The 27,671-nt window shown below is 43.8% G+C and overlaps 1 protein-coding gene across 7 annotated transcripts in view; it reads right to left on the bottom strand.

Moving 5' to 3' along the window:
* Sgms1 (sphingomyelin synthase 1) overlaps positions 1-27,671 on the bottom strand; it is a 237,797-nt gene that overhangs the window by 150,715 nt on the left and 59,411 nt on the right. For 4 of the 7 annotated variants that reach the window (XM_055613842.1, XM_055613840.1, XM_055613841.1 and 1 more), the window contains exon 3: positions 15,694-18,375. The exons of 2 other annotated variants lie outside the window; for them this stretch is intronic. In XM_055613842.1, the coding sequence (XP_055469817.1) occupies positions 16,174-18,057 (1,884 nt within the window). In that variant the 5' untranslated portion in view covers positions 18,058-18,375 and the 3' untranslated portion in view covers positions 15,694-16,173. Of the gene's footprint in view, positions 1-15,693; positions 18,376-23,950; positions 23,976-27,671 lie in introns of those variants that run through there. One more of the 7 variants, XM_055613846.1, reaches the window with a different exon arrangement.

The following is a 27,671-nucleotide window of genomic DNA, read 5'->3' as shown; positions in this document are numbered from 1 at the left end:
TATTGGTGTCTGCACAGAATGACACCAACCAAGGTAAACGCTGGCATTGTCTTCTTGAGAGTCTATATTCTATTGCTTTGAGGTAGACTCATGTCTCAGTTAGGGCTTCTATCACTGTGGTAAAACCCCATGACCAGAAGAATCTTGAGGAAGAAAGGTTTATTTGGAGACAAGAACTGACTCTGTGGCACTGGCTTGCTCCTCATGGCATGCTCAGATTACTTTTTTATGCAGCCCAGAACCGATGGTCCAGACATAGCACCACCTACTGTGGGCAAGGCCCTCCCATGTCAGCCATCAATCAAGAAAATACCCCACAGACATCCTTGCAGGCCAATCTGACAGAGGCAATTCCTCAGCTGAGGTTCTCTTTCAAGATGACTCTAGCTTGTGTCAAGTTGACCAAAAAAAAAAAAACCCTTCTCATTAGCAAAACTAAGTAAGTCAAATGGAAAGCACAAAAATCACCTTAAAAATAACTGAAAATTAAAAGAATAAAATGAAAGCCTGGGGTTAGAGAGCCCTTGTTGCTCTTGCAGAGCTCCTGGCAACCGCCACCACTTCCTGGGGATCCCTGCAGCTTCCTGCCTGCATATGGTACACACAGACACTCAAACTCAGGCCCAACACCTATACATATATTAAATCTTTCTTTAAATTTTTTTATTTAAAAGTTAATTTGACACTGAAAAAAAAAAAAAAAAACTAGAGCCCCTGCTGTATGCTCAAATGTATATTGACCTATGTGTTTAAAATTTACACTTTAGGCTGATCACAAAATTATTTCTGTCAAAGCATGTTGACTGTAATCATACAACCTTGAATTGGGATATATTTTACTTTTGGTCACTATTTCTTTATCTTCATGAATACATGTTATCTTTATCATATGTTAAGTAATCTAATGACCTTTATGATCTCTCATAAAATCCAAGGGATAAGGACTTGATACAAGTAAATATGGGGGTCTGGACATATCTCAGTGGCTAAGAGCTTACTGAACTTCCAGAGGACCCAGGTTCGTTTCCCCACCCCCACCTTGGGATGCTTGCAATCACTTGTAACTCTAGCTGTAAGAGGATGTGGCAGCCTCATCTGGCCTCCAGGGCTACCTGAACTCACATGCACATTCTCCTCCACAAATACACGTGAATACACAGAGCTAGGAATAAGAAAATAAATCTTCAGGAGAAAAAAGGTAAAAAGCAAAATATAATAAGCCTAAATACCTAAACATCCAGAACGCTGTGCCTCTGTCTGCTAAAAATACAAAGAGAAGATACAGCCTTATCATGTGCCCACTTGGATAATCCAGTGGACCAGAAACAGCTTTGAGAGAACAACACTAAGAAAGCTCAATGAAACAGTGTGGTGTATTAGCCATGACATTTGAGCCACACAAAATGGATAGGCCATTTCTCATAGTCTTTAAGCAGCACTTAAAATATTCATAGATACCATAACTTTCACTTCTTCAAGTGAAAGTTATATTCAAGAATTATTATATTCTTGATTATTATATTCAAGAATTATTATATTCTCATTATATTCAAGAATATAATGAGGTGGGAACTTTATGCCGAAGACTCTATATACCAATAGAATGGGCTACCAGTGGGTGACTGTGGTGCAATAAAAGCGTGGTTTCTGACCTAAGACCTTAGAAGTGGGATTTAAGGGGGAAACTGAAGAAGAAATAGAGGCTAAACAGAGACAGGAAAGGGGAAGTGTGGAGGCTACTTCAAAGAAACTGACATCAAGTCTCCATGGCTGAATCCCAGTGATGGAAAAGGGGAATGGAGGAGGACCATGGGGCTGAGTGGATAAACAAAAGATTACATGAGATTTTGAGCCTATGAAATTATTATTTCAACTAAAGTATTGGGAAGTTGGGGCATGCTAGGTGCTGGAGGTTTGGGTGTTGGGGTTATAGGGGAGGACATCTGACTGTTGTCACCCAGGCAGTGACACCTAAAGGTGGAGTTGGGGACTGGCATATGGGAGCGAGTTGGTATAAGATCCTTTGAGGTGGTAGAGTCACCACGGACCTGCTTCAGGAGAGGGCATAAGAGATAAGAGGGAAGGGCCAGAGCAAGAGGTGGCTCTAACAGAAGAGCTAGGACACACCCAGGGGAACTCCATCAGGGAAACAGACCAACCAAGGAAGGAGGACTTAGGAAAGAACTAAATGGAAAAACATGTTTCAGTCACAGGAAAAGATGAAAACAATTTTATGCTCGTGATGCTGCACAAGAGATCGATGGTATTCAACAGAGATTATCATGGAAGTTTCTCATTGCCTAAATGTCAGTACTTTTTCCAACATTATTTTTAGTCTCACAACAAATCAACAAATAAGAAAACTCCCCCTAAATTGACATTTTTTGGTTTTGTTTTTTGGGGGGAGGGGATGTTGTTGTTTGGTAATTGTTGTTTTTTGGAAACTGTTGTTGTTTGGGGATAGAGACTAGGTCAAGAAGACCTCACATATGTGATCATCCTGCTGTAATCTAGTGGGATTATAAGATTATAGGCAGGCACCACCAGACCTAGCTGCTGAAAATATTTTTAAAAGAATATTTCAGTGTCTTGCCTAGTAAAATCTGATACAAGCATATCCTTTCATCGCTTGTTGAAGACAGTATTTGCTGTAAAATACTTTAAATGCTAAGGAAAGGTATCTAGAGCTCAGGCTCCACACTGACCTTGAGCCACTCCAAGCAGGTCGCTTGACTATGTGGACAGTGAATGCCTTACTCAGCTCACTGGGCATCTGGCCACACAGAAGTAATACTAAAGTTCACAGACATCTGTTCCAAGTTAGAGGCAACATGAAGGATGGGGTTAAGAGCCTTGAAAATAAAGGTGCTGGCCCCTGGGTGAGCAACCTGCTCTAGAGAGTTTCAAAATGAGAAAGTCACTTGTGTCCAGTTCAAACAAATGAGCCGGAAAGGACCATCAGAAGTGGGGTAGACTCAAGTGACAGATTCAGCCACAGGGGGTTTGCTCTGTTAACAAGCCACGGGGCTCCTGGGAGCCCTTTCTACTCAGGAGGGGTTCTGTTCTGGAGTGCCCCTAGGTTTCTGTGGCTTGGGATCCAAGATTTGGTGCTAGAGGCACAAGCGGAGAGTCAGGAAGTGAAATAAATAGGAAGTTTTTTCTAAGTACTAGAAATCAAGGCCTGAGCCATGGGAATAAAGGAAAAGGAGAGAAAGAAGCAGAAAAGAAGCCAAGTTGCTCCTACTGACAAATGGCATGATCCTGTTCTTAAAAACTGTAAAGACTAATAAGACATACTTTCAGCAAAGTAGCGAGACCCAAATAAAAATCAAGCTTGCTATTGACATATAGCAATGAAGATGGCAAGGCAGCTACACCACTGACACACATGGAGACTGCCACCAACTTTCAACACCAAAGAGGGCTTTATAATGTTACAGGTGCCTATGCCCTGGCACATGAGTGATAAAATTCTTTTGAGTCCCATGACCACAGGATCACAGGCAAGCAACTTCCTTACAAGGACTTCACTAACATCTCCTGACAGGCTTCCACAGGTAGGAGAATCAAAAAAGACATTAGCCAGTTCTTAGGTTGGCAGTCCTGGTCGGGGAGGGGGCACATAGGAGGATCCAGATGACTTCTCCTGTCTTCCTCTGATCCTAAAGGTTTCCTTGCTGAATAAACAGCACCCACACCAACAGAACAAGTTACTGCAATAAACCCACAAAGATGAGACTGAGAAGCAAATGTAACAAGAGCCCCTGCTCGGACCACAGGGTATTGCTCCTCTATCCCTCACGCTCACTCAGAACTTCACAAGGCGAGTGGTTGTACCAATTAAAAGATCAGCTGGGCTTCCTCTCAAATTAATGAAATGTTTACACTCCAAATGAGCACAGCTATTCAGAAAGGAGCCCAGTAGCTCTTCCTGGTTGACAGGATTGAGCTAGCAGACAAACAAGGCCACAGCAGTGGACTAAGTTAATTCTTCCTCACTTGGACAGAACTAAAATGAAATATGATACAGGAAAGCTGTTCTGTTTCTGTGGACCCAAATGCAAGAGTCACAGCACCTGAGACTGGCAGAGCCCACACAGTCAAAGGAGAACCAACTCCAGAATCAGGAGCTTGGTCCTAAAGTGTCCTAGTAATAAAAGAATAATTTTACGTGTTTAGGGGAGAGCAATACAGCAACTAAGCTTCCAGTTCTACAAAGCAGATAGGTGAGAGCTTAATAACACACATCTTCCAGTTATAAGCGAAAGACCTGCGAAATTCAAATGCCAGCAGCCAATGAGAAACAGGCAACCCCATGTTCACTACACAACCAGGCCTCAGTGACCATCCCCTTCTGTGCTCAGGATCTGGAAGCAGCACACTTGTTAGACACTACATAAAGCCAACACCTAGAGAAGACTTTAAAGGCTCAACAAAAAGTAATTTTAAATTTAACTGAAGACAACTATAAAAATATGCTTAGGTTCATGAGGTGGAAAGTAGGAACATCAGGGGTTCAAGGTCATCCTTAACTGTAATGCTAAGAGAGAGATGACTTTCACACAGGCACTGTGACGCAACCCAAATAAATAGATAAATGTGAAAATTAAATAGTGAACTGAAAAACTTAGACTCCATTTATTTGGATGTGAGTTTCTAAGCTGGGTCAAGTTAGTTCATCTTTCAATTAATATTTGCAAGAAGGGAAGACGGTCACAAACTAACAAGCTCAGCAAGCCAGGGTCCATACTTTATGACAAATTCCGTTTTTCTTCAGATTATCTGCAAACAGAATGCTTAGTCACTAATTCCTCTCTTGTTTCCTGAGAAAGAACCTAATCCATGCACAAATCCTCTGGGCAAACAATGGCCTCTTAGTCCTTTTTTTTTCCCATCATTCCTCTGAGTAGTTTCTACATTCAGTAGGGAAGCAACAGCAGGTTATGATTCTTCTGTCTGAGCTACAAAAGCAATCAGCCTTTGTCACTCCTACACACAGAAGCCAAACCCATGAAATGCACTGGCCTGGTGCTGAAGATCAGTACTACCTTATCTCTTAATGCTCTTCCTTCCCAGAGCTGCCCGCTAGGCCAAACTCCCATCGTATTTACACCAGACAAGGAAGAATAGATCAGATGGCTTAGCCCCATGACTTCAACTCATCCTCAGGACCACTCACATAACTTATCCTCTGACCTCCATATGAGTAACATGGTGTGTTCATGCCTAAGTCCAGACACAGACCAAAGGTGTGTGTGTGTGACACACACACACACACACACACACACACACACACACACACACACACACAAATGGGAAAATTCAGGGAATCTAGGAAGGGGAGAAACTCTTCATTCCAGAGACCAGTTGAAATCTCTCCCTAGCTGAAAATGAACAAATTCCAGTATAACCTAATAAAATCTGCTGTGAAGGTTGTCTATGCAGAGATCATATTTCTTTTCTATAGAGGTATTACAATAAAATGTTACAGTTGCACTGAACATGTATGAATTGCTTTTATGGTTGCTGTGACAAAATACCCTGCAAAAAGAAACTTAAGGTGTGTTGGGAGGTATATTTGGCCAGTTCCCAGAAAAGCGCATAATAGTGGGGAAAGCACCCAAGTGGGAGCAGGAGATAGCTCATATTGAATCTACAGCTACACAGCTCCCTTCCTCCCTTCTTCCTTTGTTTGCTTCCTTTTGTGTGTGTGTCTTTGTTCTGTTGTTTTGTTGTTTTGTTTTTTGAGTCAGAGTTTCTCTGTGTAGCCCTTGGCTATCCTGGAACTCACTCTGTAGACCAGGCTGACCTTCTGCCTCCCAAAGTGCAGGGATCAAAGGAGTGTGTCACTACTACCTGGCCCCTTCCTCCTTTCCCTGCAACCTGAGCCACAACCCCATGGAATGGTGGTGTCTCTCACATTTAGGATGGCTCATGCTACCTTAGCTAATAATCTAGAAAGTTCTTCACAGACAGGCCAAGTAGTTTGTTTCTATGATGACTTTAAATCCAATCAGGTTAGCAATCAAGATTATCAATGACACCACACTTAAAGCCTAAAAAGGCATGTCTTTAATCTTTCTCAAATGTGAAGCAGCAACTATCTGGGAACCTGACAAACAGGCTACATACTGTTTATAGTTATATATATATAGATATATATATAGATATAGATATAGATATATAAATCTCCTGTATAAGGCTTTCAACTAATGGTTTTATCTTCTCCACTGTCACCCTATCAGTTACACATAACTATTGCAAAGGAACTTTGACACTGTCTGAGATGCCCAGGTCCATGCTTGAACGCTAGGGGGAAAAGAACTAAAATATACCCACCACATGCATACAAACATACGTATCAGGACAATGGGCATGTCAAGAACCACCTGAATAACCTTCCAATGACCAAAGCTGGAACATCTTGTGAAATACAAATAAAGCACATAGTATTGGTTCAAAACCTGAACTATACATTATCCATGAATCCATACCGCTATATATAAATGACATGGTCAATTCATGGTGGGTAATATACAGAAGTCTTATGTAGAACAATTCAAAGTGCTTTCTCTAAATTCTTCATCTGGGCATAGTTCACCTTGTATGGATACTTGCCAGCAGAGAAACCTGGCACCTCTGTCTCAGCTTGCTTAGGTGATCCAGGTCATACCAACAGAGAGAAGCCATGCTGTTTTTTCCTCACAGGAAAGTACAATGAAAGCAATGTCTCATTTCTCTGAACCTGCAAAAACAGCTTCTATTCTGATCAGAAAATCTAGTCAGAAAACCCTGAGGCCAATCTCAACTGAAGGACAGTGTACTGCAGTATTCTGCAGTACTATCAAGGTCTCAGAAAAAAAGAAAAAAAGAGAGAGGGAGTCTATCGGTCACAGTCCAGAAGCCTCTAGAGAGGATGTGGCGTGCTGGATGTTCTCCTGCACAGAAGGAACGTTACATAGAAAGCAGAGGCTGGAGAGGTGGCCTAGCCGTTAAAGGCTAGGCTCACAACCAAAAATATAAGAAAGTAGAAAAGCTTCATGAAACATTCAAATTAATTATAATGTCTCAATATTAGTTGTGATTGACATGCAGCAATGTCATTAGAAAGTTAAAGCTTATTTTTAAAATCTGGCTTTGATTGTACTACCCTTCCTTACCTCACACTCCAACTGTAGTAATTCTATGCCCAAAACTTCTAGTGTCCCCCTCTCTACTATCCACACTGCCATTGCCCAGTCTTTATCTTTCCTGACCCATTTTCTGTACAGTTGTCAAGGTCTAATCTCTAACACAAAAACTCAAGGATAGCACATGCGTGATAAAAAGCCTTCAATAAGTCCTATCACTCTAAGTAGAGTTGACAAAGCTCTTCTGTGGATGTCAAGATGGCAGATACTGGGAGCTTTGCAAGCCTCCCCCCTCAGCCACGAGCAGACAGAAGAGTCTAGATTCCACTAAATTCATTTTCATGAAAGCAGACAGAGACCTGAATTTACACCAAAGGCCATGCTGTGCCAATCACCAGCATAGAGAATCAAGCCCAGACTCCTCAGACACCAACATCACCATTGACCTGTCTCGAGCCCTCTTGCTTTTGTCTGCCTGTGGCGCTATGGATGCCCTTCACTTAGAAGAAGCACGCTTCTCTGTAGAGTCCTCGAGACCATTTCATGTCAGAACAATTCCACCCATTTCATAACTCATAGCTTTTAACCCCTAAAACTCATCAGGCACAGCATCAAAACTCACCAATTGTAAGGTATGGACTTCACATCTGTAATTCCCGAATTCAGGAGGCTAAGACCTGGGGATTGCCAATTGTTATTAGTCTGGGAATATGTTCCAGGAAAACTTAAGCTACCGTGAGACTGTGTTAAAAATTGAATGAATGAATGCACAGAAATGTCATTTAACTCTGCATATTTGTCTTGGTTTTTAAGTCATAAGGCAATACATTGGTTAACTCCATGCTTTAGAAATACTGATGGGAATAAAAACTCAACCAGAGCTTCCTAACATGCTCAAGTACTCTACCAACTATGAACAGGTGTGTCCTTTAAAAAGAAGTGCTTTATAATCCAAGTCCGAGAAATTTAGGACTCAATGAAGTTAAGCAGCTTTCTTTGCAGCAGGAATTTACTGTATTGTGAATGCCCTCAAAGACAGACATCCTCCCCAATAATTCTCAGATTTGATTGACCATAGAATATTTACATACCTCCCCCCCCCCCCATGACATGCAAAGCAGTTAGGGAATTTTTGAAATCAGGTGTATATTCATACAGGGCAGGCTAAAGGTTTTAATTCTATCTGTCATAATGTGGTAGGCAGAACAATGGCCTGTTGAATGAGCGCCACATCCTAACCCCTAAAATCTACAAATGTTTCTTTACAAAGTAAAAAGGGAGGGCAATAAGGCAAGGGGCTGGAGGGAGGGGCTTCACAGATGTGATTAGGCTAAAGATACTGAGTTGGAGAGGCCTTGTTTGTCCCTACATATAGTCAAAGGTGTCCTTAACATGTAAGGACTGGTCTAATATCAAACAAAGAAAAAAAAAAATGGCAATGTGATCTCAAAGGGACTCAAAGTCAGCCCAAGAAAAGGGATACTGCAGCCAACACAGCTACAAGAGGCAAGAACAGAGTCTCCTAGACCCTGCAGAGATGGGCAGCCTTGACCACATCTTCACTCCAGACCATTTAAAACTGGTCCTAGATTTCAGGCCTTCAGAATCATCAGAAATTCATGATGCTTAAGTTGCCAAGTTCATGGTAATTTCTTACAGCTTCCACATGGCCATATTATTTATACTTAGTATTAATACTGCTTTCCATTTTTTGTTTTGAGTCCAAACTCAAAACACTGTTACTCTCAAAACAGTGTAACAGCTGCCATGGAAGGCCAATGTGGAATAGCTCAAGGCTCCTTGTGTTTCACAGCCTGTAAATATAACATCCTGCAAGTCCAGCAACAGCAACACTTAATCCACCTGTGCGGGGCCGGGGCAGTTCAGGCAGCCAGAGGCCAGAGCCACCGACTAAAAGTATTTGACGGAAAGTGAAACCCACACAGCTGGGACACACAGGAGCCCTCATCAAATATTCTTAAATGCAGGCAGATTAGCCTTGTCCTCAATAGCATCACAATTAACCTTGCTTAGTGAGGTTTCATCATCCACTTAAAAGAGTAATCATAAGTGATAACTAAATACCCTGGACCTGGATTGAACTAGCTGGATTTAAGTGCCAGCTTTAACATTTACTGGTTAATCACATGGCCTTGGTCAAGGTGTTTGTCCTATCTGAGAGACAGAATGATATTTAGTGGTGTTTACACAGTTGCTTTGTATATTAAATGTGATTATGTACAAAAGTCACCTAGTATATATAGTTCTTCCCATGTAAGTGAAATGAAATAATCAGTCCTTGGGCTAGAGAGATGGCTCAGAGGCTAAGAGTGCTGGCTACTTTTCCAAAGGTTCTGAGTTCAATTCCTAGCAGCCACATGGTGGCTCATAACCATATATAATGAGATCTGGTGCCCTCTTCTGGTATGCAGGCAGAACACCGTATACTAATAAATAAATAAATCTTAAAAAGGAAAAGAAAATAATCCGTACTCAATGAGTGAAAATTCAACACATGAAAATAATTATTTGATGATTACTCCTATTTAGGAGGATGGCTCTACTTTCACCTTGAGCTAAACTTCATTCTTTGATCTTCAGTTTCACAAACTACCAATATTTACCTAGCTAGACAGTGAAAATGACCTTGACAAAGAAAGGCAGGCTGAAAAGTATCTGGTCACATTCTGGACCATTGCTTTTGGCAAGGGGATAAATTATGAGAGTTAACAGTTCTAAGACATATACTTACTGTTGTGTTAAGGTCATGGCACCCATTAGAAGGCTTAGAGTTACTTATTGTATTAATGGTCATCTGTAATGACTAAAGCAAACTGCCACCAAAGTCCATCTTAATTATGAGCACCTGAAGCTCCACCTAGAAGTCTTTGTCTTATCTGTCAGCTGAGCTCAGAGTAGCAAATCAAATCTTTCAAATCATTCTGATAAAGCTCAGTAACACAGGAACACAGGGCACCTAGAAGCAGCAAAAGGTCAGCTTGTGAGGAGTCTCCGCCCAACTGCCAGCTGCCACTATCTGACGTCACCACTGATGATTCAGAAGGCACCATGCATGATAACGAACATCAGCTCACCTTATGACCGTTCCTCTGGAAATGTCCAAGACTCAGCCTTAATTCCCAAAACCTTTAGGAGGGATTTTTTGTTGGGTGTGGTAGCACATGTCTGTAATGCCAGCACTTAAGAGACAGGAGATGGAGAAGAAAGAATTCAATGCCAGCCTGTACTCTAAAGCAAAACTGTCTTTAAAAACAAACAAACAAACAAAAACAGAAAAAACAGGCATAGTGGTGCATGCCTGTAATCCCGGCACTCGGTTAGGCAGAGGCAGGCGGATGTCTGTGAGTTTGAAGCCAGCCTGGTCTACAAAACGAGGCCAGAACAGTACAGGCTATACAAAAAAAAAAAACCCTGTATTGAAAACAAACAAACAAACAAACAAAAACCCACAAGGGTTAGGGATGTAACTCAATGCAAGTATTTGCCTAGTTGACTGCCCAGGAGAGACAGACAGACAGACAGACAGACAAACACCAGCCCCTGACTATATTGTCTCAAGTAATAATACCAAGGTTCAGCAGAAATAAGCCCAATTAAAGAACAGTGCAAGAAAATAAATAAGCCTCGATGCTGGCTACTTTAGGGAGGGTGGAGATAGAGGGAGAGCGCACAATAATAACATTCCTTTGTCAAAGACAAATAGTTGGAGATTCAAATAGCTCAGTGTCAGCAAATACACATAACAGGCTTCCTGGTCTATAGAGATCATGGTGAGACACACCAAAATCTCACTAGAGACTACCAGTTCAGAAAAAGAAGACTAATGAAAACCTTAGTAGTAATGGTTTCTAAGAAGCATCTTTTATTATCATTATTATTATTATTATTATTATTATTATTATTATTATTATTATTATTGAAGTAGAGGTTAAATATCCAAATGCCAGTGGAGCCAGCGTGCAGCTGGTAAGACGCAAAGCCATTCAGAGGGCAGCCTCGCTTACCCCCAGCCCACTCCAGGGCCAGCACAGAGCCTGGTTGCTACCACCCATGAGCAGGTACCCGGTACTAGGTCTGTCTCCAACACAGCTCACCTAGCGAATCATCCAAACACTCTATGGCTTTTCTTTTAAAACTGAGACAATGTGAATGAATTTAAAAAAAGAAAAAAGAAAGAGAGAAAGAAAAACAAAAAAGCATTGTCCCAGGAGGTTTGGATTAAGAAGTAAACACTTCCACTTGCTCCATGCCATTTTTGACATTGCACGACACTGTGCATTTTCCTTTTCCAGACACACAAAACATGCTGCAAGTTGCTTTTCACACTCAATAACATGACACCCACCCACCCATCAGTATGCTCAGACATCCTTTTTTCAGAGAGTTAGAACACTGCATGTTAATGTAGACAACTGGGTCTTGGATACCTCTAGCTAAACAGAAAATATATATATATATACACTCTTGCAACAAAGGACATGTTACCAACACCGTGCAATCATCTTTCCTTTCCAAAGGCCTGAGCTTCCCACATAGCAGGTAAGAAACAACAGGAGAGAAACAATGCCTCCAAGTAAAGGAAAGAACTGGAGTCAGCCAGGAACCTCATAGACATCGACTTTGAGTTTTTTAATTACAACAACTCTAGATATTTGCTGAAAACCAAGTTACTAACTTAGAATTCAGTGAGTCATAGTCTAACTACTTCTACACACTTGAAAAGGAATTGGCTCAGTCTAATTCAGTCCACCATCTCCTTGGGTTCAAGGTCTTAAAAGAAACTGGACAGGACCTGTTACCCACCAGATGCCAATGCCACGGCCTCCTGGGGAGTCCAGAGCACAGAATGTGTTTGGTAAACAGAAAAACAATGAACTTCACATTTAAAACGCTAATTTTGTTAGTGACTCAGGAGCCTGAAAAGCTAATTAAGTATTCAGATCTTTAGTAATTTCAATTTGGTGCCCAGATAAAATCTCTCCATCTAAAGATACAAACTCCCTAGAGGACAAAGCCCGCCTTCGTGGCTAGCTTTTAAAACACTTTAGGAAACTTGACCTCAAAGTAAAATCAACAGTTTGGGGGGGGGGGGGGGCACCAGTGGCTTTGAGAAAACACACTGCAGACCAATATGCATTCAGAAATAAAGTGATCTCTTTTCCTATTGATACATACAACTTGCTCTCTAAAATGCTGATTCCTTTCCCACAATTCCTTAACTTAGTTGCATGGAAAGAATATCTCTTATTGCCAAGCTAGAAGAATATTCCAGATTGTTCCCTTTCCCTCTCTCCTTCATTCCCAAACATTAGCACACTGATCTTAATTCTCCAATCCCCTGGGTTTTGATTTGCATTAAATCCCAGGGGCCAGTTACACCCACTAGCCTCTTAATTATTTAACAGTCACTGAAGTCACCCTCTCTCATACACAAAGCTCTCTGAGTAGCCAGCCTCATTCACTTATTCCCTCAATTCATTTCCAGATTTTCTACTAAGTAACAGGTACTGCCCCGGGCCAGAAAACAAAGCAGTGTGCAGCCACACAGCACAGAAGCACCCCACAGTGGTGTCAGCCAGGCATGCGCCTGTGCCAGGGAAGGAAGCAGGAGGGGACTGGGCAGGCTTGAGAGCTTACTTCATCAACGGCAGTCAGCAAAGTCTCATTCCAGATTGGACACCGAGCATATTCTGAAAGAAAAGGGGGACCTAATCATGTCAGGGGATGTGCATTCCAGATGAGAGGGTCCAGGTGCCTACGCCAATGTAGAGACCCGGCATGCAGCCATCAAAGGTGTGATCAGAGAGATCACGTAGGACCACACTGACAAAGTTATACCTGAGAAGTTCACTTGAAATGAAATCAAAATGGTGTTTTTCTATTCAGTTTAATTCCTTCCAGAAATTGCCGAATAAATGTAAAGATTTTGAGAACACTGAGGAAAAGCAAGTCAAGAAATACAGAGATAAACACTGGAATTGATTTTATTGTTTGCTTAGCAGTCAACACGTCTGAGAACTGAGACAAGAACATGAAGACAAGCGTCCCCATGCCACCAGCTGTCACCAGTCTTAGGGGCTGCTGTGCTCTAAGTGTGGTTTACGGTCCTGCCTGCTGCCAGCTGTGAGTCAAACCTGAGCAAAGGTAATAAAAATGGGCTAAGGATAGGATCCTCTGCAGGGCTGTGGACTTTGCTCACACATTCAAAACAAACATGATTCAAACATTACTGGGTAAAAATTGACAGGCATTTGCCAGTGTTTAAATATTCACTAGAGGGTACTGTTCTTTGTAAACAGTTTTTGAAGTTACTTAATAATTAAAACTGTTTTAGATATGAGCAATGAGCATATAAAGAAGAGTATGAAATGTTGCATTTTCAAGATGATAGAGCTAGCCTTTTGTAAGATCTGGTTTAAATGCCACAAAATTATAAAGCATCATTAGTAGTCATTTTTGAAAAACAATTGTTCTTTAGCATCTTTTTGTCTAAAAAATAGTAGTTACTCAAAAACAAGAATGAAGACCTAGCACTCTTAATATTTAAGCAATGTGATTATTTATATGAGGTGAGAAGGAACAACCATTTTACAGTGGAAGACAAAAATAGCTCAATAGCTAAAAAGTTTAGCTAAATATTCCAAAGGAAAAAAATATGCTTTATTTGAAGATATATGTAAAACTGCACATTTTGTTGTAGAAATCAGAACCTGATCTAAAAATCTGAAATACCAAAAGGAAATAAAGCCCAATAGCAAAGCTAAAGCAAACAGCACAAATAAAGAAAGCGCTTCTAGGATGGAGCAGGAAGTGAATTCACACGGCCAAGCTTGAGGAACCCAATACTTGCCCTGGGGCTTCACCTTCAAACTCCAACTCCCAAAAGACACAGGAAGAGCACTGCTTCCCAAGTATAGGGGGTTGCCAATACTTCAATAGAAATAGTTAGCAACAGAAGAAAAGACACTTCGTTGGCCCCTTGGTTCCATTAGTAACTGATGTAGACAGCAAGCACCAGAAGCAATTACCATCTCTATTTCTCACACCGTCACCCTAACAGATATTCTTGACACCTTCTCTCACGTTAAAAAGGGACAGAGGCACAGCATCACACAACACAGAAGTGATGCAGCTTACAGCTCCAGGTCACAGCTGGACCCAAACACTTTCCTGCCTCTGTGATTTGGGACTCTAGGATTTCAGGGTATGGCTGGCAATTAATTACATGTTAATGTTCAGCGAACTCTCATTCCTTCATTACTGCTTTTTAACACGTTTTTAATTTTAAGGCTCTCCCATCTGGAAGTTCTACATAAGCATCCATCCCTATGTGAGGCATCCAGCTTCATCACCATCTTGAAAAGTGAGTTATTCCTGGCTGTTTAAATGCCATGCCTATCCAGGTAAACTACTTGGAACGAGCCACACATTGATGCAGAATGGCAGCTGGCATCTTTTCCTGGTTAATCAGGAGCTCGGTTCTGTCAGCGCCAGTGGTATGGATTTCAAGGGCCTTAGGCCTAATATTCATTGCATTCAAGACTATCCCAGAGACCCATTCTGACCACATCTGGAAGAGAGACCACAAAGCTAAGAAAAACATAAATACGCCTCAGGGTACACATCCACATCAAAGACCTGTTGCTAACACTGTTTAAGGGCCAGCCAAGGAAGACTCATAAAATGTGGTTTTATGTGGGATAACCTTTTAGTTCAACTTACTTGTTTTCATAAATAGTGTCAGTATTCAAATCGCCAACAATTAACCCCTCAACCCATCTCCATCCAGGGAAGTTGTCTTTCCTAAGCCTTTCCCATCCATTATTTTCTGTGTGCTTCCACAGATGGCTAAAGCAGTTCCAGACAACAGACACATACCCAGGAAGCTTATGGACTGAGAAGGGGGAGGGGGAAAGTATTAGCTTCAGCAATCTGGACCTAATCTTTGAAACAAGGAATCCACCAGAGGAGTGCAAGAATTAAACCCATTTTAGTGACAAAGAAATTGAACTATAACTAGAGGTTAAGTGTCTTATTGAACGACACCCAGAGATCCGAGCGCAGCAATGTTAACCCATATTCACTGCCATTAACAGGTGTAATGGGATTTCCCAACAGTCAGCTGAGCCAGTTCACCAAGCACACACAGAAATTTCTCCAACAGACAGAAATTAAGAGTCTCACACAGTGAACTCCAGGCAAATGTCCACAGTGTGATGTGGGTGTTTACTAGGCAAATAATAATAATAATAATAATAATAATAATATACTTTATATCCTGTTATAAGTTTTAAGACACAAAATCCGTTCTTCCTATATAAAATTATTAGGAACTTCAGTTCAATCATATAAACAGCAGGAAACATTTGACACCTTCTTCTCAAACACAGGAAAGAAGTTTTATCAACATAGGGAAAAGGAAACAAAGCAGGTATAAACAGTTCAACTGCACTGGGGTTCTCAATGAGAACTTTTGCAAGACCTGCACTCCCGATGCAGGGACTCCGGACCGCTCCCTCCCCAAAGAGACTCACAGACCACGAAAAGCAAGAGGTAGTTTATTCAGATCACGATGGAGGTCGCCCCTTCAAAGCAGGAGATGACCCCAAGCATACAAAACACAGAGTTTGTATACCTAAAAATCAGGCCACACATGTATCTTTACATTGACTAGTCAGCAGAAAGATAGCGGTTTTGCAGCTGGCAGCTTACAGCTTCTTCCAAGGGCAGTCCTCCCTGCCCTGGGTTTCTTATCTTAAAATAGGCTCACCCTGTCCTCTGAGGAGGGCCATCTGGTCTGGCCTCTACTCAAGGTTTAGTAGCCCTAATTGTCTAACTGTTTTTCTTTCTAAGCTGGCCCTTATTCAAGGTCCAGTTGTTTTTCTTTCTAGTCTGGGATGGTCTCATTTCTCATTTCCCCCCTTTTTCTTTGACATAATTTTATCCCTAAAATTACAGGCTAGATTCAGCCTGCACATCTAATTGCTGATACTGCTGTTGAAGCATAAGGACCTGAATGGTACTAATCCGTTCTTCTCATGAAGTTAAGCAGCTTGTTAAAAATGCAGGGACCAAAGGTTACAATCAAGAGAATAATTAGCAAAGGGCCGAGCAAGGTGGAGATTAGAGTGGTCATCCATGGAGAGGAATTAAACCATCCTTCAAACCACCCTAGGCTTTGGGCTCGTTCTCGCTTTCTCTTTTCTAAGCCTTCTTTGACCTTATCTAGGGTCTCAGTGACAACTCCAGTATGGTCAACATAGAAACAACATTCTTCTTTTAGGGCAGCGCATAAACCTCCTTGTTGCAGAAACAATAAATCTAAGCCCCTTCTATTCTGTAACACCATCTCTGATAATGACTGTAAGGAATCTTTGAGCTCTCTAATTGTGTTTTCTAATCTTTCTATGTCCTCATCAACAGCCGCCCTAAGCTCATTTAACCCGCTATGCCGGAGGGCTATGGCTGACCCTCCAGCTGCAGTCCCTGCTGTTCCTAATCCGATCCCAAGCATTATAGCTAGGGAAATTCCCAGATCTCTTTTTGTTCGTATCAGTGGTTCCCCCACAGAGTCCCAGTATTGAAAGGGCTCTTCATACGGGTGATAGGTAACGCGAGGGATTACCTGGACCAGGACACAGTAGTCAGACGAATTGACAAGCACCTGAGTACTGACACAAGTAGTAATTCCTGTCGCACAGGCCCACCATCCATTTGTCGGTGGTATGAGATACCCTGACAGGCCTGTAACATTATAGGTTTGGTTGCATAAAAACTGATGACTGGGGGGGATTTTACCTACACAGAGTCCTTGCCCTGAAACGGCAGACAGGGAAAGTCTAGCCTCCCTTTGCGTCCAACGGCAGGCTGTCGCCTCTTGGGTGTTACTTATCTCATCTGTAAAGGCAATTCCTTCATAATATGGGGGAGCAATCCCAAAGCATAACCAACAAGACTCAGTAACCTTCGGGTTGGTGTTATTTAGGGCCTGGAAGGCTCCCTGTGCTAGGGAAGTAATGTATGGTCCAGGAAGCTTAGGGGAAGAATCTTTACCTATTTTTGAGTTAGGAGAGGGGGTTACTGGACGTGGAGCCATAGTCTGGGGGTCTGATTTTACTGGGGGAACCAGACGAGGGCCAGCTTTATTTGGCTCTACTTCAGCAGATGGGGTTGTTATCTTCAGTTTGATGGTGAAAAGTAACCCATCATCATATCTTTCCTTATATATTCGTAGGCCCCAAGTGAACCCTGTCAACCAGTTAGTTGAAATCCGTTTTCCTGAGTCCGTGAACTGGATTAGCAGGGGGTGGCACCAGGTGGTACATATTGGCTGATTAGTCCACCTATTGTTTGGTCCCCGATCTGGGGGCTCGGCATGACTGTAATTAGCTTTAACAATAATGTAATCCCAACTGGAGGTAGGCTTCCAGTAAGTATCACCAGTGGTTTCACACCCCCAATTTTTGCAGTAGAAGTCATTTCTCCCCCCACATTTGTTTACTAATTTAGGTTGCTGGTGGGGTCCTGGACATACATAAAAGGTTAGGACTCGCAGCATACTGCGGTGGTTGGTGGTCCCGCAGCCCCCCCAGGGATCTAAGCCCCTTCTCTCACTGAAAGACCCACGTCTAGAGTCCCCAGGAACCACGTTGGGGTCTAGGTGGCTTTGCAAATCCCAGTTTGCAGGTGCTCCTAAAGCCATTTTGCAGAGGTCAGGGTACAAGTCCGGCCACCATGTGAAGGGTGGGGCTATCTTTGATACAGACCAAATTATAATATGTCTCTGATTAGTTACTTCCCAAGTCAAAAGTTTGGGCTGGTGAGGACTGGAGCCCAAGCAAGTATTGCAAGTGCTTAACAGAGCCAAAAGCACCAGCAGTTTGTGGATATCACTCACAGCCAGCATTTTTAACAAGCTTAAGTTTTAAGGGATTGTCACTGGGTTGGTTGGATTCTCCAGTCAGAAGTGGAGTCCTCTGGAGCGGGTTTGATGTGTGATGCGTGGATCCAAGCAGCGATGCCTTCTACCTTCACAGCCGTTGGGGTGGTGAGCAGGATGCAGTAAGGACCTTTCCACCGGGGTTCCAAATTCTGAGTACGGTGTCGCCGTACATAAACCAAGTCTCCAACTTGGAATTGATGGGGCACCTCTAAGGATCCTGGCGCATATGCACTGCCAACCTTGCTCCAGATCTCTTTCTGAATAAGCTGCAGTCCCTTTAACCTGGACAACAAGTCAGAGTTACCACTGGTTATGTCAAGAGGGTCTCCAAGGAGAGCTAAGGGAGCGGGAACTCCATACAACAGTTCAAAAGGTGTAAGATTCAACAAGGAAGGAGTATTCCTGACCCTAAAAAGAGCCAGAGGGAGGAGTACCACCCAGTCACCGCCAGTCTCCATGGTCAATTTAGTCAGGGTCTCTTTTAGAGTTCTATTCATTCTTTCTACCTGTCCTGAACTTTGGGGTCTATAAGCACAATGTAATTTCCAATTAGTCCTCAAAAATCTGGCCACCTCCTGACTTACCTGAGCAACGAAGGCCGGCCCATTGTCTGACCCGATTACCTTTGGAATACCAAACCGGGGAAAATGTCTTCTAAAATCTTCTTCGCTACAACCAGAGCAGTCTCTTTCTTGGTGGGAAAAGCTTCCACCCATCCTGAGAAGGTATCTACAAAGACTAAGAGATATTTATTTCCATACCTGGCCGGCTTGATCTCGGTGAAGTCCACTTCCCAATGCATTCCAGGTCTAGTTCCCCTTAGCCGTTTTCCCGAGCTTTGGAAATTCTTCCCTATGTTTACCTTTTGGCAGGGTGTACATGCCTGAGCCACTTTTTCGGTTAGAGCAGTGAGGTTTAGTATTCGGTAAGGAGATTGGTGAACAATTTCAGTCAATTTCCTTGCCCCTAAATGAGTCCATTGATGCATCTGCGCTATTAGTCTCTTAGCATCTTCCTGTGGCAAAATGATCTTACCTTTGGAGTCAATCCATGCTCCCACATTAGCATCGAATGTCCCTTGTTTCTTCTGTATTTGCTCCAGGTCATCCTCTGAGTATTTCAGTCGTTCCTTCTCTGGCAACTCAGCAGTTAATATTACTGGAGCAGGACTTCTTCCAGCAGCTGCTTCAGCCTCCTGATCAGCCATGTTATTTCCCTTTGCCGCCTTGGAATTTCCCCTCTGATGTCCCGGGCAGTGAATTATGCTTACCTTGGTGGGCAGTAGTAGGGCATTGAGCAAGGCCAACATTTCATTTTTATTTTTAATTTCTTTACCGGCTGATGTCAGTAGGCTTCTCTGCTGGTAGATGGCCCCGTGCACATGGGCCATAGCAAAGGCATACCTGCTGTCAGTGTAGATGTTTATCTTTTTGTCTTTTCCCAAAGTTAATGCTTGAGTTAAGGCAATTAGTTCTGCCTGTTGAGCAGAGGTGCCTTCTGACAGCGCTTGGGCCCATATTACATCCACCACCGCTGCTCCTGCTTTTCTTTTTCCATTTTTTAAAAAGCTACTCCCATCTGTGTAATATGTCACCTCTGCATCCGGCAGAGGCTGGTCTTTTAAGTCCTTTCGCCATCCCTGTTCTTCCGCCAACACCTGCAAGCAATCATGCTCTGGGGGCTGAATCTCTGGATCTGGTAACAGGGTGGCAGGGTTTAGCCCCATTGCTGGGGCAAAAGTAATCCTGTCGTTATTTCAAAGCAGAGTTTGGGAATGAGCCAGTGATCAGGTGGCTGTCTGACAACACTCTCAAGGGCATGAGGGGCATAGACGGTAAGATCTTGTCCCAAGGTCAGCTTGTCAGCATCCTTTACCAATGCAGCGACTGCTGCTATTATCCGGAGGCAGGTCGGCCATCCTGCCGCTACTAGATCAAGCTTTTTAGATAGATAAGCTACCGGTCTCTTCCAGGGTCCAATCTTTTGAGTTAACACCCCTTTAACCATCCCCCGTTTCTCGGCCACATAGAGATGAAAAGGTTTAGTGACATCAGGAAGTCCCAAGGCTGGAGCTGACATTAGAGCCTGTTTAATATTATCAAATGCAGCCTGTTCATCATCTCCCCAGGAAAAAGTCATTGCCCTTTGTAAGGACATACAGAGGGGCTGCCATTTCAGCAAACCCGGGAATCCATAATCAGCAAAACCCCGCTGTACCAAGAAATTCCCTCAGTTGTTTAGTAGTTCGTGGGGGGCGGAATATGAAACACAGTCCCTTTTCTAGCCTTCGATAACTATCTTTTTCCTTCTTTTAGTATATACCCCAGGTAACTGACTTGTTTCCGACATATCTGGGCCTTTTTCACCGATGCTCTATAGCCGAGTTCACCCAATTCTCGTAACAGTCGGCCCGTGGCTTTGAGACAGGTTTTCCGACAATCTGCAGCTAGTAAGATGTCATCCACATAACTGGAGAAGAGTTACCTGAGTATTTGTGGCCCGGAAGTGTGCCAGGTCTTGGTGCAGGGCTTCATCAAATATGGTAGGAGAATTTTTAAACCCTTGGGGAAGTCGAATCCATGTTAGTTGGCCTGAGACCCCGGAGTCGGGATCTTTCCTTTCAAAAGTGAAAATGTCTTGGCTGGCAGGGCTAAGTTGAAGACAGAAGAATGCATCTTTCAGGTCTAGAACAGTATACCAGACTCTGTCAGGGGGAAGGGAGCTCAGCAGGTTATATGGGTTGGGGACTGTTGGATGTAAGTCCATAACCTGTTTATTAACTTCCCTCAGGTCCTGCACAGGCTGATAATCGCTGCTCCCAGGCTTTTGGACTGGCAGTAATGAAGTATTCCAAGCGGATTGACATCTTTTCAAAACCCCTAGGTCAAGGAGTCGCTGTACATGAGGGCGAAGCCCATCATGGGCTTCCTTAGACATTGGATACTGCCGCACTGCGGCTGGGGCTGCCTGAGGTTTTAGCTCTATCTGGACCGGCGGTTGCTTTCTTGCTTTTTCCAAGCCAGCTGTCTCAGCCCAGGCCTCAGGGTATTTTTTCACCCACCAGTCAATGTCTTTTTCTCCCTCTTTTAAATTTTCAAATAGCCGGTATTCATCTTCCAAGTGAATTGTAAGCACGTGAATAGGATTCCCTCTTTTATCTGTAACCTGTGGTTTAATCTGTAGCCTTCTGGTTTAAAATAAATGTGGGCTCCTATTTTGGTCAGGACATCTCATCCCAGCAATGGGTATGGGCATTCAGGCACAACTAAGAACAAGTAGGATACCCAGCCCACTCCGAGGTCCACTGTTCTTCGGGTAGTCCATGAGTATTGCTTACATCCAGTGGCCCCTTGAACCCATGACTTTTTCTCTTTCCTAGCCCCTGAGCCTTGCAACAGAACTGAATGCTGAGCGCCAGTATCCACTAGAAAATGGACTGGCTTCCCCTCCACCTTGAGGGTTACCCTGGGCTCGGGGAGGGGAACCGAACCCCATCCTCCCTAATCGCTGTTATCATTCAAGGTTAGGACCCGGGTCCCCGTGGCTCGAGAATTCAGCTGCTTCTTCTTCCTTTAGGGGCAATCTCTCATCCAGTGTCCCTTTTCCTTGCAGTAGGCACACTGGTCTTTAGACAAAGGGCCCTTATGTTTGCCAGGAACTCTCTCCCTTTCAGTACGACTTTCCTGAACTACGGTGGCCAGAATCTTAGTCAATTTTTTTATCCTGCCTCTTGTCTTTCTTTTTCCCTCATCTCCTGTTCTTTCTGCTTCCTCTCTTCTTTTTCTTCTTCTGTTTCTCGACTATAGAAGACTTTTTCTGCCACTTGCACTAAATCCTTCAACGACTTATCCTGCAGACCTTCTAATTTTTGAAGTTTCCTACGAATATCCCTAGCTGACTGATCTATGAACGATACAGCTACTGTTGCCTTGTGCTCATCTGAAGTAGGGTCACAGGGAGTGAACCGGTGGAACGCTTCCATCAGCCGTTCTAAGTAGGCTGCAGGAGATTCCTCCGGCCCCTGGACCACCTCTCTTTCCAAGCACAGGGGAGTCATCCTGATCAGATACCTTATGTTCTAACCTGAGAAGACATTGTTCGCCATCCACCCCCCTGGGTGCACCCCTTTGTTCTTTCCATGACCCCCCTGTGCTTGGAGGGTCTTAGCCTTAACAGCAAGGATCATATCAAGGTGAAAGGTACCCTCCGGTGGCCATCCTACCTGAAAGGCAGGCCACTCCTGAGGAACAAAAAAGTTCACCACTTTCCTTTTCTAATTTCCACTGAGAAGTTATGTGCCCTATATCTCACTTCTGAGAAATGGTCAAGGGTGAGGGATAAAGGTGTAGTCACAGTCTGTCCCATAATGAAATCGTCCGTCAGAAAAGTCAGAGAGGCAACAACAGAGACAAAAAGAACCAGGCAAGTAATCAAACAAGGACGCCCTTGCAGGTGGTACCACAGTGCCCTAATGGAACGGCTGCCTGGCGGCGGTTGTTCTCTACGAAAATCAGACTCAGACGGGAGGAGGAGGACCGTCTCAGATCCAACCTCTGAGCAGACGGAATCTGAAGCGTCCTCCAGCCATGCGATATTCTGATACGTCCTAGCAATGGCCTAATCAAACAACCAGGAAGGTTCAGACAGGCGCCTAAACAGAACAAAACAGAATCTGCAGAAATCTGAAATCTGACAAACAAAATGACTGACCTGTTTCAGCCTGACCTCCGAGCCCAGTCTGGTGAGAGTCGGGGAAGGGATGCGTCAGTTTCCCGGCCAACGCACCACATGCAAGACCTGCACTCCCGATGCAGGGACTCCGGACCGCTCCCTCCCCAAAGAGACTCACAGACCTCAGTTCGATGCAAAAGCAAGAGGCAGTTTATTCCGATCACGATGGAGGTCGCCCCTTCAAAGCAGGAGGCGACCCCAAGCATACAAAACATAGAGTTTTTATACCTAAAAATCAGGCCACACATGTATCTTTACATTGACTAGTCAGCAGAAAGATAGCAGTTTTGCAGCTGGCAGCTTACAGCTTCTTCCAAGGGCAGTCCTCCCTGCCCCGGGTTTCTTATCTTAAAATAGGCTCACCCTGTCCTCTGAGGAGGGCCATCTGGTCTGGCCTCTACTCAAGGTTTAGTAGCCCTAATTGTCTAACTGTTTTTCTTTCTAAGCTGGCCCTTATTCAAGGTCCAGTTGTTTTTCTTTCTAGCCTGGGATGGTCTCATTTCTCACTTTCAATCCATGTCTTCAATCTGCTGCATATATGCATACTTAGTCACAAAGATGCACACATGTGTACATACACATTTTATGACAGTGACGACTGTTGGGTGTTAATGGCAGGCATTAAGGAAAGAACATCACGATTGGCAAGTGTCAGTCAAATTGATGGGGTGACAGAGGCCTTGACATGGTACTGATTGTTAACCCCTTTTGACATCGAAGTTCAGAAAAGCACCATACCTGTGTCACAGTAACCCATTCCTCTCACACACTGCAGTCATTTTGGTAAACTGTCTTCCATTGTCTACCCTGTGCTTTCACTCAGATTTCGGTGCTCTGTTGGTTTTCCTGGTAGCTGTTTTTTAAAGACTGCGACTTGTTAAGGGACCACACCACTGCAAAAGATGAGTTCTTCTGGTTCTGTTCACCTTTTATCTATCTGAATCAGTGCTAAAAGGCCTGGCTTCCCAATCTCCAACTGGTAGCACAGCCCCAGGCAGTCTGTCTTTTCACCCCTTCTATGGCATGTAAGTGGTTATTATGTTTGGGGAACTAGTACAAGCTCTTTGCATGAGTCAACTCATTAGATCCCATAACAACACTACAAAGTAGGTGCCACCACACTCACCTGTCAACTAGGCAGACAGAAGAACACAGCGATGCTGTGACAGAGGGTGACGAATGCAGGCTACGGGGACACCGGCACTGCTGGATGAGAGGATATGCACAGTTCCTTCCAACTCAAACCTTCTGTCAAAGTTCAAAAATGAGCTATGCTTAAGTGGGCACGTTTACGCCACCTTTTTCAAATTGGTCAAAGCTTGCCATAATAACTCCTTCATCTTAAACAATAAAATACTTAAAGCGCCTAAGACACTGGTGGTGGATGCTCACCTTAATGAAAGGTCAACCTAAAAGGAACGAGAAATCCACGTGCTACAGGAGCTTCTTGTTCAGTCAATTCTCATGTGCAGCTAGAAGAGCCAAGGTAACAAAACCGAACGGTGGAGGGATGCTGCGTCATAAGAGGGCTTACAATCAGCCACACCCATCCTCATGCCTCTTACCTTTCAGGCAGGCCTCTCCTAACAGGGACTCTACTCCCTGAAATGGGGGGGGGCACTCTATTCAGGCCCACCACCCTACTCCCTGACAAAGAGAAAAAGGCTGCAGTAACATCTGGAAGCCAGCAGAGAGCACATTTACCAAAAAGTGTTAAAGCCAAAAGATGGGGGGGGGGGCAGCCATGTTCAAGTGCACCTCACTTTTCCAAATCAGCAAGCAAATTGGAGTCCCATCATTTTCATCTCTCAGCTTTCAAAACCCGGCTCTGCCCAGCCCATCTCGATCCTCACCTAAATGAATGAACAAGACTGCTAGTTTCTAGATTAAAGATTTGTCTGACCAACATGCAGATTCCCAGCATCTGCACTCATAGATTACAGTACGGTGGATCTACTGTAAAGCTCAGAAATCTATTCTACTGACAAACATCCTCTGCATACAAATGTATATACTATACCCGCTCATACGAATACTCATTTATACACATACATGTGCTCATTCACATGTGTAACATGCGTGTGTGCACGCACAGGCAGCAGCATTGCTGCATTCAGATCTATCCTTCTCTGGCCAAAAGCCAGCGTGAATTTGCCCAATTTGCACAGTCACGCCTAGAGGAAAGGCATCTCTGCACCCAGCGTAATCGGTCTGAGCACACCATGCTGATGGCACTCACTACTTGTATTGAAGACTACGTTACACCAGACAGAAGGAAACCTTTCCAAAACCCTGTGGCGCTGCATACCACGCTAAATCCCCTTCCACAAGTTCTCTTCTTAGACTCATTTCCTATGCAATCAGTCCCATAGAGACTGGGGTTTGGATTACAGGAATCCACAGGCCTGGGTTTCTGATTACACTGTGTATGCTTTCACTGTAGTTACTGACACTCTATCCCAAATGCCACAAGTGGCTGGGGCACCTGCTCTCAGTGCTCCAGGCCAGCTCTCTCCAGATCCTGCCAGGAAAGAGTACTCTAGGAGGCTGGAGAGGCCTGGCCTGGAAGAAAAAAAAAAAGGCACCACTCCAGACCAGGTATTGGGCCACGCTCAAGAACCTCTTCTCCAGCACAATACTCTTGTGCCTATTCCCCACTTTAACCCCATCATGACCACAACCCTGGATGTAGCCTGAAATGCCAGCTCTCCTGAATCCACCACACAGGATACAGATACACAGGTAGGAAGGACCTGTTGTACATGAGGCAGAAAGACCTGCTGCAAGGAAGTGACAGCCACACAATCCAAACTGTAGACATCACAGGAGGTGGGGGGGCAGGATCAGGAAAGGGGGGGTTCTAGGTAAACAAACCCTGCTGGAGGGAGTTCCTTTCCATTAAATGTTTCTGACAAAAATACGTGTTGCTGAGCGGTGATGGTGCACCCCTTTAATCCCATCACTTGGGAGACAGAGGCAGGTGAATCTCTATAAGTTCAAGGCCAGCCTGGTATACAGAGCCTGTTCCAGGACAGCCAAGTCTACATAAGGAAACCCTGTCTCAAAAAACCAAAAAGCGAAACAAAAACAAACAAACAACAACAACAAAAACCATGTAAAACTCCAACAGGGCTTTTTGACCTAAGCCAACCTCTGACCCTCTACCTCAGGTAGACAGTTTGGACTTAACACAGTTTGGTTCCAATATCACGCACAAATGAAGTCAGTTGTCTTTTGGAAGAAATGGATGTTGGGCTTGGCCTTGAGTCATTTGTTCTAAGAACTCACCTGAAGGCAGAATGGATGCAGATGCAGATCATGGAAGAGTGAAAGAAGAATCAAGATGAGCATTCATTCTCTTGTCTTTGCACTAGAGATTGTGTCCCTGATGGCCACGCCCAGCTTCAAAGACCAGCAATTTTCTTATTGGTGCTCACATACCCAGGAAGTTTAGAGCCCACTCCAGATTCTGTTACTCAAGTTCAGTGCTAGCCAATAGGCAACACGTGAGCAAGAGCACGAAGTGTAAGAATATCCACTAACAGACTACAGGGAGGTAAAGAACAGTCACCTGTTACAAAAAAGAAGTCAGCGCAGCAGGAATCATCAGCTAGTAAAGGAAAACAAAAGGAGGTCCCTGATGTCCTTGGTGGGCTTCAGCCTTTGCCCCTTTCCTGACACAGTTCCTCCCCTTTACTCGAAGCCACAGGCCAGTTAGCAAAAGTTACTTTTTCTCAATGGATTTAATTAAGGCTCTAAAACCTTCCACTGATCTGTTTTCTACCAGATAATAAAGTCACGCACACACACAGAGAGAGAGAGAGAATGAGAGAGAGAGAGAGAGAGAGAGAGAGAGAGAGAGAGAGAGTCTCTCTTTCTCACTCTTCCCTAAAGCAAGTGTTGAATGGGCGGAAACTAGCTTGCTGAGCTCAAAAGCCCAGCCACAGAAGAGTTTGGCAGACATAACAGTGTTCGGAGCATGTTCAGGGAGGGTCCTGGTCTTGTTTAGGAGCTATGCTGCAAGATGATACTCACAAAAAAAGGAAAGGAGGGAGAAACGGAGGGGGAGGGATGGAGGGAAGGAGTGAGGGAGGAACAACCTTGACACTAAAAGCATGAGGAGGGGGAACTCTAGCTCAAGGCCAGCCCAAAATACACAGTGAGATCAGAGCTTGGAGTGAGAGGCACACTTATCAAAAAGTGTGTTTGTCAAACCCTCTAAGCCAGTGGTTCTCAACCTTCCTAATTCTATGACCCTTTATTACAGTTCCTCATGTTGTGGTGACCCCAATCATAAGCTTATTTTCATTGCTACTTTTGTAACTGTAATTTTGCTGCTATGAATCATAATGTAAATATCTGATATGCAGGATATCTGATATGCAGTCCCTGTGAAAGGTTCATTCAACCCCTCAACGGGGTTGTGACCCACAGGTTGAGAACCACTGCTCTAAGTCAACAATGGCCTGGTGACTCAGACTTATCCCAGCTATACGAGAGGCAGTAGGCTTATAGATTCAAGGCTACAGAGTGAATTCAAGGCCAGCCAGAGCAACTTAGTGAGAGCCTGTCTATAATAAAAAGGTAGACTGGGATTTAGCTCAGTGGTTTTACATTCACCTCGCATACACAGACCCTATGTCCAATCCCCAGGAGAGCACAGAGACAACAAAGTTCCCATTCTACAACAGGGCCTGTCCTGCTGCCTTTAAGCAGATGGCAGCGATGAACATGTGTGCAGCACTGAATCCTACTACAGCTGCTTGGAAGAGAGCAGCTTGTTCAGAGCAGACACTGGGGAAGTTACCTTTTATGTTGCATGGACACATCTGCATACATGGTTAAAG

The sequence above is a fragment of the Psammomys obesus genome, unplaced genomic scaffold (assembly GCF_907164565.1).
Source record: "Psammomys obesus unplaced genomic scaffold, mPsaObe1.curated_primary_1811, whole genome shotgun sequence".
Classification (NCBI taxonomy): Eukaryota; Metazoa; Chordata; class Mammalia; order Rodentia; family Muridae; genus Psammomys; species Psammomys obesus.
The sequence above is the reverse complement of the archived record's forward strand: the minus strand, read 5'-3'. Positions and strand labels throughout refer to the sequence as shown.